Source organism: Oncorhynchus nerka, linkage group LG28 (assembly GCF_034236695.1).
Source record: "Oncorhynchus nerka isolate Pitt River linkage group LG28, Oner_Uvic_2.0, whole genome shotgun sequence".
Lineage (NCBI taxonomy): Eukaryota > Metazoa > Chordata > Actinopteri > Salmoniformes > Salmonidae > Oncorhynchus > Oncorhynchus nerka.
This window is the reverse complement of record NC_088423.1, coordinates 4,472,233-4,494,760: the sequence shown is the minus strand read 5'-3', so window position 1 is coordinate 4,494,760 and position 22,528 is coordinate 4,472,233. Positions and strand designations below refer to the sequence as shown.

Genomic DNA, 22,528 nt, shown 5'->3' with positions numbered 1-22,528 from the left:
CGGTCCCAGTTTCGTTAGTTTCGTTGGTACAGTTTAAACACTTGATCGATGTATATATCATAGAAGAGTGTAATTGTTTTTAGGCCTGCTGTTTTTAGTCCAGATGTTTGTGTTTTTAATATAGTATGTAATTGTTGTACTGTATGTGTGTTTATAGTTTTGTGTAATGTTGTGTTAGTGTATGTAAGTTGTTTTGTCTGAAACGTTGCTTCCCCTGCTGTTATTGGACCAGGTCTCTCTTGGAAAAGAGATATTATCTCAATGTGAAAAAACCTGATTAAATAAAGGTAGAATTTTTAAAAGAATATTAAAATAAAGATCGACTCTTAGGGATTCTAAGTAGTGGCCAGTTGGCCAGCCGTGGATGTCAGGGTAGAAGCGGGGCTCACTGTCAACTTGGTTGACGTATCGACCAACTGCGGTTCAGACTGTAGACTTCATGGACTGTTGGGTAGTTGGTTTTAAGGGTCATCTGATGACTGGGGTTTAGACCGTTTGAACTGAACTCTTCGGTGGATGGATCTGTCTGTATTGGCTACTGTCTCCTGGTTGTGAGTGGGAGGGGTCGTTGAGTACATTGGGAGGCTCAGTGCCCGAACAGTGCTGGGACTCCATTGTTTGATATCCTGGATCTTCCACTGGGACTGAGCAGTAACAATAGGCCAGACTATCAAACAGTGGCACCACTAGCTGCGCACACACACATGCATACAGACACACACACACACACACACACGCACACGCACACGCGCACACACACACACACACACACACACACACACACACACACACACAAATGCATGCACAGGCACACAAACCCACACTGATAGTAGCCAGATAGTGAGTAGTGGACACTGGTTAAATCACATGACCAGGGTTAATGAGGCCAGACATCTGGGATAATTTAACATGACACGGTTTAGAATAAAAATACCTCGATAAGATAAGGACCCACAGTAGCCCTTCACTACACATTTCCATTGGCCCCAGTTGAAATCCCCTTTGAATTGTCCGAAAGAGGTCAAAGTGCATGGCCATGGCAAGGTTTCTAATTGATAGCTCGCTCCCAACCATAGATTAGAAAATGATGACTTTGGAATAAATTTTTGTCTGTTTGAGGCGCCAAAAAATACAGATAGTAGGACAAGGTATGTAATGAAGCAAGACAACAGTATGCTATTGATATGTAATGAAGCAAGCTAACAGTATGCTATTAATATGTAATGAAGCAATATAACATCATACTACTGTGAAATCCACCCAGAGGGAAGCCTGCTCCGTCATCTTCCTTTGGCCGATGGGATACAACACAGGAAAGGACTATGTCTGCTTGCCGCAGCCCATTTTTAGAACATAGCCTCTGTGACACCGTTGCATCCGAGGCGGTCTCTGTGGAAACCAGCTTCATGGTGATGTATTTTCTGACAAATAGGACAAGAGAGGGAGGATGGAGGAAGGAGGAGTGTAGGGGTGGAGAGAGGGGGGAGTGTTTCTGTTAATGTTGGCACGTATGGAATCCTATTGTGGTGAAAGACTTGGACGTCTGGGCTCCTTACCCTGGCGTGGACCCAAGCACCACCTCTTCAGAACACTACAGTCCTGTTCACTGATAGAGGAAACAGAACAAGACCTGGTCTGGAAAAAAGTAAAGGGGTGCCACCACTCTCAGTCCAAATCCACCTCAGATCAGTCTTGCCACCTTTTGAGTGATTTCCTGCCATTCATCAAAGTCCCGGCAGAACTTGAAGATCATTTTGAATTTGACCTTTGCCAAGACCAAAATAAAATTCTCAGTGAAAATGTACAGTTATGAATATAACTACTGTTCCCTGAAGGAGTGAACGAGGTATAACATACAATGGGGAGTTAATGACCAATAATAATGACCTGAAAACTGATAATTTCATAAATTCAGTACCGCTCTTCAGTAAGTCCAAATACCCTAACGGCGCGGGCCAAATTATGTTATGCATGGTTTCCTCCTTCAGGGAACAGTAGTTATATTCATAACTGTACCTTCCCTTTCAGTCGGTGACTCTGTTTAACATACAATGGGGACATACACCGCTCAGGCATTTCTAATCGACCTGGCCCGGGTATCCTGGCCCGGGTATCCTGGAAGGACATTGACCTCACTCCGTCAGTAGAGGATGCCTGGTTATTATTTAAAAGTGCTTTCCTCACCATCTTAAAAAAGCATGCCCCATTAAATTTTTTTTTAACAAGGACCAGATATAGACCCTGGTTTACTTCAGATCTGACTGCCCTTGACCAGCACAAAAACATCATGTGGTGTGCTGCATTAGCATCGAATAGCCCCTGCGGTATGCAACTTTTCAGGGAAGTTATGAACCAATATACACAGGCAGTTAGGAAAGAAAAGGCTATCTTTTTCAAACAGAAATTTGCATCCTGTAGCACAAACTCCAAAAAGTTCTGGGACACTGTAAAGTCCATGGAGAAGAACAGCACCTCCTCCCAGCTGCCCACTGCACTGAGGCTAGGAAACACTGTCACCACCGATAAATCCATGATAATTGAGAATTTCAATAAGCATTTTTCTACGGCTCGCCATGCTTTCTACCTGGCTACCCCTACCCCGGTCAACAGCCATGCACCCCTCACAGCAACTTGCCCTTCTTCACCCATATCCATATAGCTGATGTTCTGAAAGAGCTGTTAAATCTGGACCCTACAAATCAGCCAGGCTAGAAATTGAACCCTCTCTTTCAAAAATGATCCACCGAAATTGTTGCAACCCCTATTACTAACCTTTTCAAACTCTCTTTCGTATCGTCTGAGATCCCCAAAGATTGGAAATCTGCTGCGGTCATCCCCCTCTTCAAAGGGGGAGACACTCTAGACCCAAACTGCTACAGACCTATATCTATCCTATCCTGCCTTTCTAAGGTCTTCGAAAGCCAAGTTAACAAACAGATCACCGACCATTTCGAATCCTACAGTACCTTCTCCGCTATGCAATCTGGTTTCCGAGCTGGTCATGGGTGCACCTCAGCCATGCTCAAGGTCCTAAACGATATCATAACTGCCATTGATAAGAGACAATACTGTGCATCTGTATTCATCGACCTGGCATAGGCTTTCGACTCTGTCACCGCATTCTTATCTGCAGACTCAACAGTCTTGGTTTCTCAAATGACCTCCTCGCCTGGTTCACCAACTACTTCCCAGACAGAGTTCAGTGTGTCAAATCGGAGGGCCTGTTGTCCGGACCTCTGGCAGTCTCTATGGGGGTGCCACAGGGTTCCATCCTCGGGCCGACTCTTTTCTCTGTATACACCAATGATGTCGCTCTCGCTGCTGGTGATTCCCTGATCCACCTCTACGCAGATGACACCTTTCTGTATACTTCTGGCCCTTCTTTGGACACTGTGTTATCTAACCTCCAGACGAGCTTCAATGCCATACAACTCTCCTTCCGTTGCCTCCAACTGCTCTTACATGCAAGTAAAACTAAATGCCTGCTTTTCAGCCGATCGCTGCCCACATCTGCCCGCCCGTCCAGCATCACTACTCTGGACGGTTCTGAGTTAGAATATGTGGACAACTACAAATACCTAGGTGTCTGGTTAGACTGTAAACTCTCCTTCCAGACTCACATTAAGCATCTCCAATCCAAAATGTAATCTAGAATCAGCTTCCTATTTTGCAACAAAGCATCCTTCACTCATGCTGCCAAACGTACACTCGTAAAACTGACTGTCCTACCGATCCTTGACTTCGGCGATGTCGTTTACAAAATAGCCTCCCACACTCTACTCAGCAAATTGGATGCAGTCTATCACAGTGCCATCCATTTTATCACCAAAGCCCCATATAATTCCCACCACTGCAACCTGTATGCTCTCGTTGGCTGGCCCTCGCTTCATATTCGTGGCCAAACCCACTGGCTCCAGGTCATCTATTAGTCTTTGCTCAGTAAAGCCCCGCCTTATCTCAGCTCATTGGTCACCATAGCAGTACCCACCTGTAGCACGCGCTCCAGCAGGTATATTTCACTGGTCATCGCCAATGCCAATTCCTCCTTTGGCCGCCTTTCCTTCCAGTTATCTGCTGGCAATGACTGGAATGAATTGCAAAAATCACTGAAGCTAGAGGCTCATATCTCCCTCACTAACTTTAAGCATCAGCTGTCAGAGCAGCTTACCGATCATTGCACCTGTACACAGCCTATCTGTAAATGGCCCACCCAACTACCTCATCCCCATATTGTTATTTATTTTTTGCTCCTTTGCACCCCAGTATCTTTGCTTGCACATTCATCTTCTGCACATCTATCACTCCAGTGTTTTAATTGCCAAATTGTCATTATTTCACCACTATGGCCTATTTTTTGCCTTTCCTCCCTTATCTTACCTCATTTGCACACACTGTGTATAGATTTTGCTATTGTGTTGTTGACTGTGCGTTTTTTTTATCCCATGTGGACCTCTGTGTTGTTTGTGTCGCACTGGTTTGCTTTATCTTGGCCAGGTTGTAGTTGTAAATGAGAACTGGTTCTCAACTAGCCTACCTGGTGAAACTGGAGGGTGCGCAATTCAAATAAATAATCATACATATTATGGATATTAAACATTTAGGTACTTATGTGTCTTATATCGATTGAAAGCTTCAATTCTTGTTAATCTAACTGCACTGTCCGACTTACAGTAGGTATTACAGCAAATGCCATGTGATTGTTTGAGGACGGCGCCCCACATCAAAATATTTTTCCACCGGCACAGGTTTCATAAATTCACAAATAGCGATTAAATATTCACTTTCTTTTTGAAAATCTTCCTCTGATTTGTCATCCAAATGGTCCCAGCTATAACATGTAGTGTTGTTTTGTTAGATAAAATACTTCTTTATATACCAAAAAGTCAGTTTAGTTGGCGGCATCGTTTTGAGTAATCCTCTCATTCAACATAGAAATGAATTCGAAAATCTACCCCTAATTGTGTTTCAACAAGTCAAATTGCGTTTCTATATACTCCTCAGATACCCTAAAATGTAATCAAAGAATAATACTTCTTACAGAAAGAAGTATGTTCAATAGGAAATAGATTTTAGCAGGTGCGTCCTTGGTCTTCATGGTGTGCGCAAACACACATTTCCAAGACTGTGTCCTTCTACTAAAACTGTTATTTCTTATCCGTTTTTGAAGTTACAAGCCTTGAACATAGACATTGAACATAGACTGCTGACACCCTGTGGAAGCCATAGGAATTGCATCCAGGGAGCTAATTTTATACTTTATACGTTATACTTATACTTGCCATTGCAAGGGGATGGTCTCTCATAAAAGAAAAATCCGGTTGGTTTTTCTTTGGATTTTCTCCTACCTTATCTATTGTGAGATATTCTCCTAGATCATTTGAACATTTCCATAAACGTCAAAGTGTTTTCTTTCCAATGGTACCAATTACATGCATATCCTAGCTTCAGGGCCTGAGCAACAGGCAGTTTACTTCGTGCATGTCATTCAGGCAGGCATTGAGAAAAAAGGGGCCTAACCCGAAGAAGTTTTAATTAAATAATGGTGAAATAAAAAAATAAAAAAATGTATATTATGGCAAGAACAGATCAAATAAGCAAAGAAAAATTACAGTCCATCATTACTTTAAGGAGGTCAGTCAATCTGGAAAATGTCAGGAACATTGAAGGTTTCTTCACGTGCAGTTGCAAAAAAGCATCAAGTGCTATGATGAAACTGGCTCTCATGGGGACCGCCACAGGAAAGGAAGACCCAGACTCACCTCTGCCGCAGAGGATAAGTTCATTAGAGTTACCAGCCTCAGAAATTGCAGGCCAAATAAATGCTTCACAGAGTTCAAGTAACAGACACATCTCAATAGCAACTGTTTGGAGGAGACTGTGTAAATCAGGCCTTCATGGTTTAAATGCTGCAAAGAAACCACTACTAAAGGTCACCAGTAAGAAGAAGATACTTTCTTGGGCCTTTCTTGAGCAATGGACATTAGACCGGTGGAAATCAGTCCTTTGGTCTGATGAGTGCAAATTTGACATTTTTGTTTCCGACCGCCATGTCTTTGTGAGACGCAGAGTAGGTGAACGGATGATCTCCGCATGTGTGGTTCCCACCGTGAAGCATGGAGGAGGAGGTATGATGGTGTGGGGGTGCTTTGCTGGTGACACGGTCTGAGATTTATTTAGAATTCAAGGCACACTTAACCACCATGGTTACCACAGCATTCTGCAGCTTTACGCCATCCCATCTGGTTTGCACTTAGTGGGATTATCATTTGTTTCCCCCGGAAAGTAGTTCCGCACCCACGTTGTTAGATCCGGAAAGGTACGTTGCCCTAAGCGACAGGAAATGAGAACAGCTCCGTATGAACAGATAACGGGCCAGGTTTAGGAAAGACAGGCCATGTCCTTCCTGGCTCTGGATGTATGCCACCATTGTCCTGTTGTCGGATCTTAGCGACACATGCTGCGCTTTGCGCTGTTGACCAAATCCCTCTATCCGAGTAGCCCACACACAGCGCTCCCATCGCAGTAAAGATGCATCTGTCATGATCACACTGCAAGACACTACCCGGCCCATGAGAACTCCCAGCAACAGCAGTCGTGGGTCCCTCCAAGGAGTCAACACCCTTAGGCACGATGGGGATACCTTGATCAACTGATGGTAATGGTGAAGCGTCCATATGCATAGCAATCAAAATGGAAGTACTCCATAGCCGAGTCAAACAACCTTGTTGGAGTTACTGGCTCATCCAAATACACTCCTCTGTCCATCACATCGCCTTATGATAAAAGTGACAGCCATTGAAAACAGTGGTAGACTAAAATTACTATATTTTGGGATGGTTGTCCTCAGGGTTTCGCCTGCCATATCAGTTCTGATATACTCACAGACATAATTCTAACAGTTTTAGAATCTTTAGAGTGTTTTCTATCCAACTAAACCAAGTATATGCATAGCCTAGCTTCTGGGCCTGAGTAACAGGCACCTTACTTTGGGCACGCTTTTCATCCGGACGTGAAAATACTGCCCCCTACCTAAGAGAGGTTAATCACCAATGGTCCACTCTCCCCCGCCAAATCCAAAGTTGTGGCTTTAGATGACCCCAGAATGATGTCATCCGAAAACCCTCCAGAGCCAACCAGGGATAGTACATCATCCCTGGAATCTGAACACTGCCAGAGAAACTGGAATGAGCCTCACTCGGCTGGGATGACATCCCTATCAACTCTGACCACCACTCTCTACCGACCTCAGACAACCCCATTCCCAAGGTCACTTCACCGGAAGACCCTTCGCCAGCAGCCCCAATAGTTCTCCTAAAGTAAGTCCGATACCCACCGGAGTTGAATGGTCGCACAAACTGGTCAGAGCCAATGTCTCCTGAGCGTCTTTCAACCTGAGGCGAACAGGACAGCACTCATGAGTATCTTTAAGTTTAGTTGTGAAACCACATGCTCAAGGGCATGGTTGGAGGTTCAAACTCTGCTAGTTAGCCTTTTTTAAATTACTTTTACCACTGGCCATCAAGAAAGGAAGCACTGGCTCCACAAGCAGAGCATAAAGTAGTTAGCTCTTAGCAAACACAAAAATCGATAAAAATCGATGATTTGAAAGTTAGAAAATTGCGTGACACGTTATTCCTTCAGACGAGCTGAAGAGCGAAGAATTGAGGAAATGAATGCGAGCCCTGGTATTATAGCCATAAAGGTGGGGAAGGTGGGTGAGCTCGGCAACTATTGGCCCTTTGGCTTTGATTTCAGTTTTCTTCAGGTGATGAAGATTATACTCCCCATAGTTTGTTTTACCAAGTGACTGACAGAAAGGAAACCAAATAAATAATACACTGAGTGAACTGATTGAATAAAACTTGAAATCAGAGTAAAGGATTATTTTGCTTTCTTTAGTTTTCAGCAAGTTTGCTATTTTATTCAATGTTTCTCTTGGCAGTTTATCCGTACTCTTATCTTGTGGTTTTTAAAAGCCACAGAAAGTCAAACCTCTAACTGCTGAACATACAACATATTTAACTCTGTGTGTGTGTGTGTGTGTGTGTGTGTGTGTACTTTAGCTGTGGTGTACCAGGGCACAGGGCACACAGAGTTCACCCTCCTTGTGCCACACGCCATGCCCCAATAGAACCGCCGCAGACCACATCCCTGCCTGGGCAGACAACACTCCAAGGCCCTGACTTTGAGTTAAAGGAAACAAAGCTGATTACATCCTCTAACCATCACTTACAAGACTTTATACTCTTTCTTTATCCCGCTATACTTTCACCTTATCTTGCATAACCACCCCATCTTAACTCACCCTTTATTTTGCGGTTTAGTGTAATTGTAGCTGTTTGGCAGCCTCTCCTCTCCTCCTCTTTTGTCAGACTCAACCCTTTCTCTTTTTTAAATCAAGGCTTGGGTTCTGCATACAGTATTATTTTTGGATGTGCTTCAATACACACTGCTACTCATATATGTGGTTCTGGGCTAGTTTGGAATTATATTGTGAATTCAGAAGAGATCAGAGGTCAGGGGTTAGAGTTTATAAACAACAACAAAAAACAATGGAGGAAGTACATTCCTATTATATCAGCCAGTGCTGTGTTCACTAGTATGGGGATATATTAACTCTTTGTTCACTAAAATGGGGATATATTAACTTTTTGTTCAATGAAATGGGGATATATTAACTTTTTGTTCACTGGAATGGGGATATATTAACTTTTTGTTCAATGAAATGGGGATATATTAACTTTTTGTTCACTGGAATGGGGATATATTAACTTTTTGTTCACTGGAATGGGGATATATTCACTTTTTGTTCACTGGAATGGGGATATATTAACTTTTTGTTCACTGGAATGGGGATATATTAACTTTTTGTTCAATGAAATGGGGATATATTAACTTTTTGTTCAATGAAATGGGGATATATTAACTTTTTGTTCACTGGAATGGGGATATATTAACTTTTTGTTTAATGAAATGGGGATCTATTTTTTTAACTGGAATGGGAATATATGAACTTTTTGATCACTGGAATGGGGATATACAGTGGTGGGGGGGAAGTATTTAGTCATCCACCAATTGTGCAAGTTCTCCTACTTAAAAATATGAGAGAGGCCTGTAATTTTCATCATGACAGACAAAATGAGAAAAAAAAATCCAGAAAATCACATTGTAGGATTTTTAATGAATTTATTTGCAAATTATGGTGGAAAATAAGTATTTGGTCAATAACAAAAGTTTATCTCAATACTTTGTTACAAACCCTTTGTTGGCAATGACAGAGGTCAAACGTTTTCTGTAAGTCTTCACAAAGTTTTCACACATTGTTGCTGGTATTTTGGCCCATTCCTCCATGCAGATCTCCTCCTCCACGAAGCCACTCCTTCGTTGCCCGGGCGGTGTGTTTGGAATCATTGTCATGCTGAAAGACCCAGCCACGTTTCATCTTCAATGCCCTTGCTGATGGAAGGAGGTTTTCACTCAAAATCTCACGATACATGGCCCCATTCATTCTTTCCTTTACACGGATCAGTCGTCCTGGTCCCTTTGCAGAAAAACAGCCCCAAAGCATGATGTTTCCACCCCCATGCTTCACAGTAGGTATGGTGTACTTTGGATGCAACTCAGCATTCTTTGTCCTCCAAACACGACGAGTTGAGTTTTTACCAAAAAGTTATATTTTGGTTTCATCTGACCATATGACATTCTCCCAATCTTCTTCTTGATCATCCAAATGCTCTCTGGCAAACTTCAGACGGGCCTGGACATGTACTGGCTTAAGCAGGGGGACACGTCTGGCACTGCAGGATTTGAGTCCCTGGCGGCGTAGTGTGTTACTGATGGTAGGCTTTGTTACTTTGGTCCCAGCTCTCTGCAGGTCATTCACTAGGTCCCCCCGTGTGGTTCTGGGATTTTTGCTCACCGTTCTTGTGATAATTTTGACCCAGACGTTGCTGACAGGTGTATAAAATCATGCACAAAGTCATGCAATCTCTACAGATAAACATTGGCAGTAGAATTGCCTTACTGAAGAGCTCAGTGACTTTCATTGTGGCACCGTCATAGGATGCTACCTTTTCAACAAGTCAGTTCATCAAAATTCTGCCCCGCTAGAACTGGCCCTGTCAAGAAGTGCTGGAGCAACAATGGCTCAGCCAGGAAGTGGTAGGCCACATAAAATCACAGAATGGAACCACTGAGTTCTAAAGCGCGTAGCGCGTAAAAATCATCTGTCCTCGGTTGCAACACTCACCACTGAGTTCCAAACGGCCTCTGGAAGCAACGTCAGCACAAGAACGGTCATCAGGAGCTTCAAGAAATGGGTTTCTATGGCTGAGAAGAGCCTAAGATCACCATGCACAATGCCAAGCTTCACCATCTAGCAGTCCGATGGACGAATCTGGGTTTGGCGGATGCCAGGGGAACGCTATCTGCCCCAATGCATAGTGCCAACTGTAAAGTTTGGTGGAGGGGGAATAATGGTCTGGGGCTGTGTGTCATTGTTTGTGCTTGGCCCCTTAGTTCCAGTGAAGGGAAATATTAATGCTACAGCATACAATTACATTCTAGACGATTATGTGCTTCCAACTTTGTGGCAACAGTAAAGGAGAAGGCCCTTTCCTGTTTCAGCATGACAATGCCCCCGTGCACAAAGCAAGGTCCATATAGAAATGGTTTGTAGAGATTGGTGTGGAAGAACTTGACTGACCTGCACAGAGCCCTGACCTCAACCCCATCGAACACCTTTGGGATGAATTGGAATGCTGACTCCATGCCAGGCCTAATCGCCCAACATCAGTGCCCGACCTCACTAATGCTTTTGTGGCTGAATGGAAGCAAGTCCTCGCAGAAATGTTCCAACATCTAGTGGAAAGGCTTCCCAGAAGAGTGGCGGTTGTTGTAACAGCAAAGGGGGGACCAACTCCATATTAATTCCTATGATTTTGGAATGAGATGTTTGACGAGCAGGTGTCCATATACTTTGATCATGTGGTGTATTAACTCTGTATTTGCTTGTGATTTTGAAACTGTGTGTATATTTTTTTCTGAGATTTCTAAATCCATAGCCCTGTCTATGAATTTGAGAGTGGTTGCTTTACTCCAGCCCCATCCCTCAGCTGTTTACCCAAAAATCTGACCGCTTTGTCATTGTCTGACCTGAAGATTGCCATTTGAAATGTTTTATGCCTTTGACTTGTGGTTGGTAGAGAAGGTGTTTAGAGTGGTTCGATCCTGTGGTTGGTAGAGAAGGGGTTTAGAGTGGTTTGATTCTGTGATTGGTAGAGAAGGGGTTTAGAGTGGTTCGATCCTGTGGTTGGTAGAGAAGGGGTTTAGAGTGGTTTGATTCTGTGATTGGTAGAGAAGGGGTTTAGAGTGGTTCGATCCTGTGGTTGGTAGAGAAGGGGTTTAGAGTGGTTTGATTCTCTGGTTGGTAGAGAAGGGGTTTAGAGTGGTTTGATTCTCTGGTTGGTAGAGAAGGGGTTTAGAGCGATTCGATCCTCTGGTTGGTAGAGAAGGGGTTTAGAGGTACAATTCACCTCCCATTGACACGCATCTAGAATCAACCTTCCTTGACTTCATGAGACTGCTGAGTTTGATACATCTCACATTAAGGGTGCTCAACCAGCATTGTTAGTCAGCTATTTTGAAGTTGCTCTGTGATCAAATGTTTGTTTTGGAAGGAAGAGAAAGTTTAATTGGTACCTGCGCTATATGTGTATCTGAGTTTTCTGATGTTGGAATATGTTGATGTAGCCTAAAGTACACCATCAGTTTTGTCTGTGTGTCTCAGTTTTTGCAACTCTGTACACTTCTGTGTTGGTCTAACACCTACAGGATTCCCTGTCCCTTAAAGTTTGCTCTGCTCTCTGACTCACCCCCACCATTTCTCTCTCTCGTTCAGTGTGTGTGTTGGCTGAGAGTGGAACTCAGTCTAAGCACTATTCAGGTGTAAGACACTAATCCTATCATATGACGGACTACTAAAGAGTCTGTCTGTGTTCTCTGCTCACCAAAAACCTCTCAGAGATATCTCAATCCAATCCATCTGTGAGTGGTTGCGAAGAGAGTTATGTCTTTGTGGGATGTCAGAAGAGAATGTTCTGGTATGCACAATGCCTCTAATAATCTTTTGTCTTTTCATGAGAAATAGTCTGTGTCCTAGAAAGAGAGAGAGAGTGAGTGTGAGTGTGAGTGTGTGAGAGAAGCTAAGAAGCTTGTGGTGACAATGTTTGGGCATTGACCTGCTTTCCTTGATGGAAACTGTTGAGACAGAGGAAGTGGGTTCAGCACTTGGATGCATCTTTAGCAAGTGTTTTTACTCTCTTTCTCTCTTTCCCCTCACTGCCTCTGTTTCACTCTGTCTCACAGTATTGTGAGTAAAAGTCAGTTAAGCATCACTGTTCCCAATGATCACATCTGCAGTCTGTCACAATTGTAGATGGAAATGAGAACCAGCAGAGATTGTGTAACAAACTGAGGGACATTATTGACAAATGACTAAAAGAAAATATTAAGATATGGAAAGTTTAGTGAACTATATTAAGATGTAGAAAGACTAGTGGACTATATTAAGATGTAGAAAGACTAGTGGACTATATTAAGATGTAGAAAGACTAGTGGACTATATTAAGATGTAGAAAGACTAGTGGACTATATTAAGATGTAGAAAGACTAGTGGACTATATTAAGATGTAGAAAGACTAGTGGACTATATTAAGATGTAGAAAGACTAGTGGACTATATTAAGATGTAGAAAGACTAGTGGACTATATTAAGATGTAGAAAGACTAGTGGACTATATTAAGATGTAGAAAGACTAGTGGACTATATTAAGATGTAGAAAGACTAGTGGACTATATTAAGATGTAGAAAGACTAGACTAGAAAGACTAGTGGACTATATTAAGATGTAGAAAGACTAAGTGGACTATATTAAGATATTGAGATGTAGAAAGACTAGTGGACTATATTAAGATGTAGAAAAAGACTAGTGGACTATATTAAGATGTAGAAAGACTAGTGGACTATATTAAGATGTAGAAAGACTAGTGGACTATATTAAGATGTAGAAAGACTAGTGGACTATATTAAGATGTAGAAAGACTAGTGGACTATATTAAGATGTAGAAAGACTAGTGGACTATATTAAGATGTAGAAAGACTAGTGGACTATATTAAGATGTAGAAAGACTAAGTGGACTATATTAAGATGTAGAAAGACTAGTGGACTATATTAAGATGTAGAAAGACTAGTGGACTATATTAAGATGTAGAAAGACTGGTGGACTATATTAAGATGTAGAAAGACTAGTGGACTATATTAAGATGTAGAAAGACTAGTGGACTATATTAAGATGTAGAAAGACTGGTGGACTATATTAAGATGTAGAAAGACTGGTGGACTATATTAAGATTTAGAAAGACTAGTGGACTGTTAATATATGTTAACATATGGAAAGATGCTAAATCTGCATAGCTATAAAGAAGTTGAGACACAGACACAGTCTTGAGACTTGGGTCTCTTTTGTTTGCTGAGCTCAATGATTATATCCTATATGTGTTTTCCCATTTGTGTCCACTCACTGTCTTCAACAGGTGATTGGTGCTGGTCCTGAGAGAAATAACGCAAATAAATAATACATTATTCAGGAGTGTTGGGTTCAGGGTTGGGTCCTTACTATTCCAGTCAATTCAGGAAGTACACTGAAATTCTAATTCTAACTATCTTCAGGACTTTTCAATAAGAAACATTTATAATTGGAATTTGATCTACCTTCATTGCACTGGAATTTAAATGGATTTGACCCAACAATGTTTGATATAAACTTTCTACCTGTAGCCAATAGCTCATCTGACCTAAGACCTCTCCACCTGACCTGACTTCTCTTCCTGTCAAGGAACAGTTCGGAGCGGCGTAAGGAGAGGTCTCGTGATGCGGCACGCTGTCGTCGTAGTAAGGAGACGGAGGTGTTTTACGAGCTGGCCAATCAGCTGCCCTCCCAGACAGCGTCAGCTCCCACCTGGACAAAGCCTCCATCATGAGACTGGCCATCAGCTTCCTGCGCACCCGCAAGGTCATCGGTTCAGGTCAGCGCTATACCATGCACACATACTGTACATGAAGACACACACATACAAACACACACAAAATGCGTGGGTCAGGTGTTAGTTCACCCATCAGCCGGACTATATGTGATAGATTAACACGCAAATATAAAATAATACAGTTTCCTTTTTTTCTCTTGAACATTTATTGCATTTTTTTTGCCGCTTGCACGTTGATATCCAGTCTCCTCAATTTTTTAAATTGGTTTGATCCTCGTTACTTTGACCTTCACCCTAACATGGCATTGGGTGAATTCTGGAACATGATTCCCATCACAATTGCAGCATTGTGCATCCTCTTCAACACTGATATTCCATCTGCAAATACTTGACACGTGGCCATTTATGACATTGTAGTGGTTTTGTGCATATGCTTGGACCGCATATCTCATATTTTTTATTTTGTTATTTTATTTCACCTTTATTTAACCAAGTATGTTAGTTGAGAACAAGTTCTGTACCCAGCTTTTCATGTGTCGGGAGATACTCAACATCAACTGTACAGAAAGCATTTCCTCCTTCTTTCCAGTCACAGTACGGGTTAATCGACGTGCCCCAGCTATTCCCGACATGTTGTCCATAAAATTTGACTCCTCCAAATCAACGCCAGAGATGGGCCCTAATCTGAAAACCATAACTTTAGTACTTTCAAAGTTTTTAAAGCCACAGAGCTTTCTCCTTTTGCTTTTTCCATACTCATGTAATCACCAAAATCAAATAAGATTTTATTAGTCATATACACATGGTTAGCAGATGTTATTGCGAGTGTAGCAAAATGCTTGTGCTTCTAGTTTCGACAGTGCAGCAATATCTAACAAGTGTCATAGCATTGACTACCATTAAATGTGAAGAATGTATATTATCAAATCAATTATCTATGTGTAATTTAATTACGCAATTAAACTAATCATGTAACTTTAATTAACTAGGAAGTCGGGGCACCATGGAAAATATTGTTTATAAAGTGTCAATTTCCCAAATATAACTCTTCAGATATTTTCATAGATTTTCAAAACAGTTGCTTATTAATGAATTTTACCTCATCTGTGTCATTACTGAACATCACAAACCCTTGGATATCTGCACGAACCCTAGCATAGAGTCATGAATCAGCGATATTTAAATTGGCTTAATAATCTTTTTACTAACTAACTTAATCAATCACAGATTTACATAAACACAAGCACAATAGGTCATACATTGGTTACTACATGAAACAAAGAAATAGTCCCTAGCGGACAAAACCGATATGACGACTTGGTAGACAAAGGAAAGGGGGTGGGGGCCGCTCAAGAGCAGGAAATTCAGAGTGGATTCAAGTACATACAGTGGGGCAAAAAAGTATTTAGTCAGCCACCAATTGTGCAAGTTCTCCCACTTAAAAAGATGAGAGAGGCCTGTAATTTTTATCATAGGTACACTTCAACTATGACAGACAAAATGAGAAAAGAAATCCAGAAAATCACATTGGAGGATTTTTAATGAATTTATTTACAAATTATGGTGGAAAATAAGTATTTGGTCAATAACAAAAGTTTATCTCGATACTTTGTTATATACCCTTTGTTGGCAATGACAGAGGTCAAACATTTTCTGTAAGTCTTCACAAGGTTTTCACACACTGTTGCTGGTATTTTGGCCCATTCCTCCATGCAAATCTCCTCTAGAGCAGTGATGTTTTGGGGCTGTTGCTGGGCAACACAGACTTTCAACTCCCTCCAAAGATTTTTCATGGGGTTGAGTTCTGGAGACTGGCTAGGCCACTCCAGGACCTTGAAATGCTTCTTACGAAGCCACTCCTTCGTTGCCTGGGCGGTGTGTTTGGGATCATTGTCATGCTGAAAGACCCAGCCACGTTTCATCTTCAATGCCCTTGCTGATGGAAGGAGGTTGTCACTCAAAATCTCACGATCCATGGCCCCATTCATTCTTTCCTTTACACGGATCAGTCGTCCTGGTCCCTTTGCAGAAAAACAGCCCCAAAGCATGATGTTTCCACCCCCATGCTTCACAGTAGGTATGGTGTACTTTGGATGCAACTCAGCATTCTTTGTCCTCCAAACACGATGAGTTGAGTTTTTACCAAAAAGTTATATTTTGGTTTCATCTGACCATATGACATTCTCCCAATCTTCTTCTAGATCATCCAAATGCTCTCTAGCAAACTTCAGACGGGCCTGGACATGTACTGGCTTAAGCAGGGGGGAACGTCTGCCACTGCAGGATTTGAGTCCCTGGCGGCGTAGTGTGTTACTGATGGTAGGCTTTGTTACTTTGGTCCCAGCTCTCTGCAGGTCATTCACTAGGTCCCCCCCGTGTAGTTCTGGGATTTTTGCTCACCGTTCTTGTGAACATTTTGATCCCACGGGGTGAGATCTTGCGTGGAGCCCCAGATCGAGGGAGATTATCAGTGGTCTTGTATGTCTTCCATTTCCTAATAATTGCTTCCACAGTTGATTTCTTCAAACCAAGCTGCTTACCTATTGCAGATTCAGTCTTCCCAGCCTCGTGCAGGTCTACAATTTTGTTTCTGGCGTCATTTGACAGCTCTTTGGTCTTGGCCATAGTGGAGTTTGGAGTGTGACTGTTTGAGGTTGTGGTGTCTTTTATACTGATAACAAGTTCAAACAGGTGTCATTAATACAGGTAACGAGTGGAGGACAGAGGAGCCTCTTAAAGAAGAAGTTACAGGTCTGTGAGAGTCAGAAATCTTGCTTGTTTGTAGATGACCAAATACTTATTTCCCACCATAATTTGCACATAAATTCATTAAAATTCATTAAAAATCCTACAATGTGATTTTCTGGATTTTTTTCTTCTTCATTTTGTCTGTCATAGTTGAAGTGTACCTATGATGAAAATTACAGGCCTCTCATCTTTTTAAGTGGGAGAACTTGCACAATTTGTGGCTGACTAAATACTTTTTTGCCCCACTGTACAGTTGACTACACTACACTCATGGAAATGCCTATAATTTGAACATGAACAACCGCTCATTCGGAAAATACATTTCAATTTACATATTTAAGAGTGTATGCCTTTGTTGTCCCTCTCTGTGGTTGCCGGTCCGTCTGCTGGATAGTCAGTCGACATAAAGCCTCTGGGTTGTCCACCAGAGATCAAAGTCTGTCTGAGGTGTAGGTTGTTATAATGTATCCTTCAGAGTACCATTCGGAAATGTTCTTAGTTTACCAGACTAAAGTATTTAAACAGCTGCAGCCTGAATAACTGTTCTTTAGATTGTAGATTTATTAGCGATTTCAAATTGGAGACCTCGTCTCCACGTTCTCTGGTCTAGTCCTTTTGTAGAGTTGCAAACCATTTCAACATGTAGCGACAGCTCCATATTTTCTGGTCTAATGTCATTTTTGTCATGGGTTTTTGTCACGGGAGTATAACTCTGTGGAAGAAGGGGCAGTTCCATGATGCCTTCTGTGATGTCTGGGCTCACAGGGGTGTGGCCACTGACTAGTTAAAGCTTTATATCAAAACAAGGATCTTGTTTAGAAGGCCAACGTCACATTACATCTTCTCACAAATAGTTTCATATTCAATCATATATTTTACACAACCACCAGATGCAAACCCCATAATTGAGAAGTGTACACAAGCACTGTCCTTCATGAGATCACCAAATGAAACAAATTCGACAGGATTGTTCTTTAAATACCCACGGACAATTTCCACATTCTCCAAAAATATAAATATTGTCTCATTCCCCCTGTTGGGGGGAGATGAGAATACTGTTGGGGGGCAAATATGGGAATACTGTTGGGGGGCAAATATGAGAATACTGTTGGGGGGCAAATACTGTTGGGGAGAATACTGTTGGGGGGAATATGAGAATACTGTTGGGGGGGGTGAAATATGAGAATACTGTTGGGGGGCAAATATGAGAATACTGTTGGGGGCAAATATGAGAATACTGTTGGGGGGCAAATATGAGAATACTGTTGGGGGGAAATATGAGAATACTGTTGGGGGGCAAATATGAGAATACTGTTGGGGGTGAAATATGAGAATACTGTTGGGGGGCAAATATGAGAATACTGTTGGGGGTGAAATATGAGAATACTGTTGGGGGGGGCAAATATGAGAATACTGTTGGGGGTGAAATATGATAATACTGTTGGGGGGCAAATAGGAGAATACTGTTGGGGGGCAAATATGAGAATGCTGTTGGGGGCAAATGGGGGGGGAAATATGATAATACTGTACTGGGGGGCAAATATGAGAATACCGTTGGGGGTGAAATATGAGAATACTGTTGGGGGGCAAATATGAGAATACTGTTGGGGGGCAAATATGAGAATGCTGTTGGGGGCAAACAAATATGAGAATAATGTTGGGGGCAAATATGAGAATACTGTTATGTTGGGGGGAAATATGAGAATACTGTTGGGGGGGCAAATGAGAATGCTGTTGAGAATAATGTTGGGGGAAATATGAGAATAATGTTGGGGGGCAAATATGAGAATAATGTTGGGGGGGCAAATATGAGAATCCTGTTGGGGGGGCAAATATGAGAATCCTGTTGGGGGGGCAAATATGAGAATACTGTTGGGGGGCAAATATGAGAATACTGTTGGGGGGGGAAATATAAGAATACTGTTGGGGGGGCAAATATGAGAATAATGTTGGGGGGCAAATATGAGAATACTTTGATTCACAGAAGTGTATTGCGGCATATCACAACGTGCTGCTGAATTCATAAGCGGCATGGTTTTCCATGTTTGAAGCTGGCCTATATATTTATTTGGCAAGACAGCTGTGAATGGCTGCATCTCACTCACATTAGTAGGCTGTAGTCTATTTGGATCTCCATTCGCCTTTTGTTTGCTACGTTTGTTTACTGTTAATGTAACTAGCGTACATATAGATGGTGTCATGCCTTTATAGATCTGATGTTTTGTTTTGTCCTGCTCGGGTTCATGCGTTCACATTCCCAGTTGTGTCAGTATTCTAAGCCAAACTGCTCTTCAGTATTTTTGTTTGCATGCATGAACAACTAGTCTACTACTTCAAGCATTGAGTTTGCATTATGTTGGTAAAACAGCTGCATTCATATAGGCTGTTTGTAATTGGTGAATTACCCTATATATCTTGAAGCCTATATTCGTTACCAAAACAGCACAGTGGAGATTGGCACGAAATCTGTAGTCTACCTGTCACTTCAAAAACAATCAATGATCTTGGCATTTGAGCATTATGTTTATTGGGGTATAGTGTGATTATATAACCATTCAATATAATTCCAATGCAAGTTCCAAAAAAATGGTGCCCTCTAGCCGATTTCAACTGCCCACTTAGTCACTTAGTCCTGTCGCCAGGGTCTGGCCGGCGCGAGCAATCTCCATTCAGATAGACTGGGAAAAAGGCGCAACTGGGTGCGTGAGCTCGGTACAGCGCAGATCAACAGGCACAAACAATGGATGGGGTGGAAAACCTGGCGACGACTGAACAGCAATGAACATTTTGGGGGAAATTATGCCACCACCCAAAAGGGCACTTTGGAGACTGGAAGGGCAAAGGAGCCTGTGCTCTTTACAGGTAGAGCCCGGTCTGTGCACGTGTCTGCCCTAAACCCGCCTGCCCCAGGGATATAATGGTGCGGACTGCGGGTTATGAGTCAATCTGCGCATCACTAACACACAAACGCACATCAAAGTGCCTTCACCACCTTTTTCCTCATAAAGCTTATGCTTATCACTACTACCAATGCATACAATGATATTTTATTTTATATATATTTACAGTACCAGTCAAAAGTTTGAACACGCCTACTCATTAAAGGGTTTTTCTTTATTTTTTTACTATTATCTACATTGTAGAATAATAGTGAAGACATCAAAACTATGAAATAACACATGGAATCATGTAGTAACCAAAAAATGGTTAATTAAACAAATCAAAATATATGTTATATTTGAGATTCTTCAAAGTAGCCACCCTTTGCCTCGATGACAGCTTTTCAAACTCTTGGCATATTCTTAACCAGCTTCATGAGGTAGTCACCTGGAATGCATTTCAATTAACAGGTGTGCTTTGTTAAAAGTATGTTTGCCATCTCTTCTGGTCAAACAGTGTAACTTCACAGGAAAAAGTGAAATCTAAGCAAGCCTAAATATCTTATAAGATAATTAAGGTAAAACATTTGAAATAAGATCTTAGGTTAATATAAACTTGGTACAAAGAAACAAGAAGAAAAAAAACATTTTAAGTGAATTATCACTCAATAAGATAATTAGGCTTGCTTAGATTTAACTGTTTTGCATTGTTCTACCTATAGGTGTTTCAGGGCCAGTTAGAAGGTGTTCTACCGATAGGTGTTTTAGGGCCAGTTGGAAGGTGTTCTACCTATAGGTGTTTTAGGGCCAGTTAGAAGGTGTTCTACCTATAGGTGTTTCAGGGCCAGTTGGAAGGTGTTCTACCTATAGGTGTTTCACAGGGCCAGTTGGAAGGTGTTCTACCTATAGGTGTTTTAGGGCCAGTTAGAAGGTGTTCTACCTATAGGTGTTTCAGGGCCAGTTGGAAGGTGTTCTGCCTATAGGTGTTTCAGGACCAGTTAGGTGTTCTGCCTATAGGTGTTTCAGGGCCAGTTGGAAGGTGTTAAACCTATAGGTGTTTCAGGGCCAGTTGGAAGGTGTTCTACCTATAGGTGTTTCACAGGGCCAGTTGGAAGGTGTTCTACCTATAGGTGTTTTAGGGCCAGTTAGAAGGTGTTCGACCTATAGGTGTTTCAGGGCCAGTTGTAAGGTGTTCTACCTATAGGTGTTTTAGGACCAGTTAGGTGTTCTACCTATAGGTGTTTCAGGGCCAGTTGGAAGGTGTTCTACCTATAGGTGTTTTAGGACCAGTTAGGTGTTCTACCTATAGGTGTTTCAGGGCCAGTTGGAAGGTGTTCTACCTATAGGTGTTTTAGGACCAGTTAGGTGTTCTGCCTATAGGTGTTTTAGGGCCAGTTGGAAGGTGTTCTGCCTATAGGTGTTTTAGGACTAGTTAGGTGTTCTGCCTATAGGTGTTTCAGGGCCAGTTGGAAGGTGTTCTGCCTATAGGTGTTTTAGGACCAGTTAGGTGTTCTGCCTATAGGTGTTTCACAGGGCCAGTTGGAAGGTGTTCTACCTATAGGTGTTTTAGGACCAGTTAGGTGTTCTACCTATAGGTGTTTCACAGGGCCAGTTGTAAGGTGTTCTACCTATAGGTGTTTCAGGGCCAGTTGGAAGGTGTTCTACCTATAGGTGTTTCAGGGCCAGTTGGAATGTGTTCTACCTATAGGTGTTTTAGGACCAGTTAGGTGTTCTGCCTATAGGTGTTTTAGGGCCAGTTGGAAGGTGTTCTACCTATAGGTGTTTCAGGGCCAGTTAGGTGTTCTACCTATAGGTGTTTCAGGGCCAGTTGGAAGGTGTTCTACCTATAGGTGTTTCAGGGCCAGTTGGAAGGTGTTCTACCTATAGGTGTTTCAGGACCAGTTAGGTGTTCTACCTATAGGTGTTTCACAGGGCCAGTTGGAAGGTGTTCTACCTATAGGTGTTTTAGGGCCAGTTAGAAGGTGTTCTACCTATAGGTGTTTCAGGACCAGTTAGGTGTTCTGCCTATAGGTGTTTTAGGACCAGTTAGGTGTTCTGCCTATAGGTGTTTCACAGGGCCAGTTGGAAGGTGTTCTACCTATAGGTGTTTTAGGACCAGTTAGAAGGTGTTCTACCTATAGGTGTTTCAGGACCAGTTAGGTGTTCTGCCTATAGGTGTTTTAGGACCAGTTAGGTGTTCTGCCTATAGGTGTTTCACAGGGCCAGTTGGAAGGTGTTCTACCTATAGGTGTTTTAGGACCAGTTAGGTGTTCTGCCTATAGGTGTTTTAGGGCCAGTTGGAAGGTGTTCTGCCTATAGGTGTTTTAGGACCAGTTAGGTGTTCTGCCTATAGGTGTTTCAGGGCCAGTTGGAAGGTGTTCTGCCTATAGGTGTTTTAGGACCAGTTAGGTGTTCTGCCTATAGGTGTTTCACAGGGCCAGTTGGAAGGTGTTCTACCTATAGGTGTTTTAGGACCAGTTAGGTGTTCTGCCTATAGGTGTTTTAGGGCCAGTTGGAAGGTGTTCTGCCTATAGGTGTTTTAGGACCAGTTAGGTGTTCTGCCTATAGGTGTTTCAGGGCCAGTTGGAAGGTGTTCTGCCTATAGGTGTTTTAGGACCAGTTAGGTGTTCTGCCTATAGGTGTTTCACAGGGCCAGTTGGAAGGTGTTCTACCTATAGGTGTTTCAGGGCCAGTTGGAAGGTGTTCTACCTATAGGTGTTTTAGGACCAGTTAGGTGTTCTGCCTATAGGTGTTTCACAGGGCCAGTTGGAAGGTGTTCTACCTATAGGTGTTTTAGGACCAGTTAGGTGTTCTGCCTATAGGTGTTTTAGGGCCAGTTGGAAGGTGTTCTGCCTATAG

At 42.2% G+C, this 22,528-nt stretch overlaps 1 protein-coding gene across 1 annotated transcript in view; it reads left to right on the top strand.

Annotated features, from left to right (window-relative positions):
* The window catches only part of LOC115119233 (endothelial PAS domain-containing protein 1-like), a 97,658-nt gene that overhangs the window by 16,357 nt on the left and 58,773 nt on the right, over positions 1-22,528 (top strand). Inside the window, 2 exon segments of the mRNA XM_065012605.1 lie at positions 13,895-13,998; positions 14,001-14,084. Coding sequence (XP_064868677.1) covers positions 13,895-13,998; positions 14,001-14,084 — 188 coding nt within the window.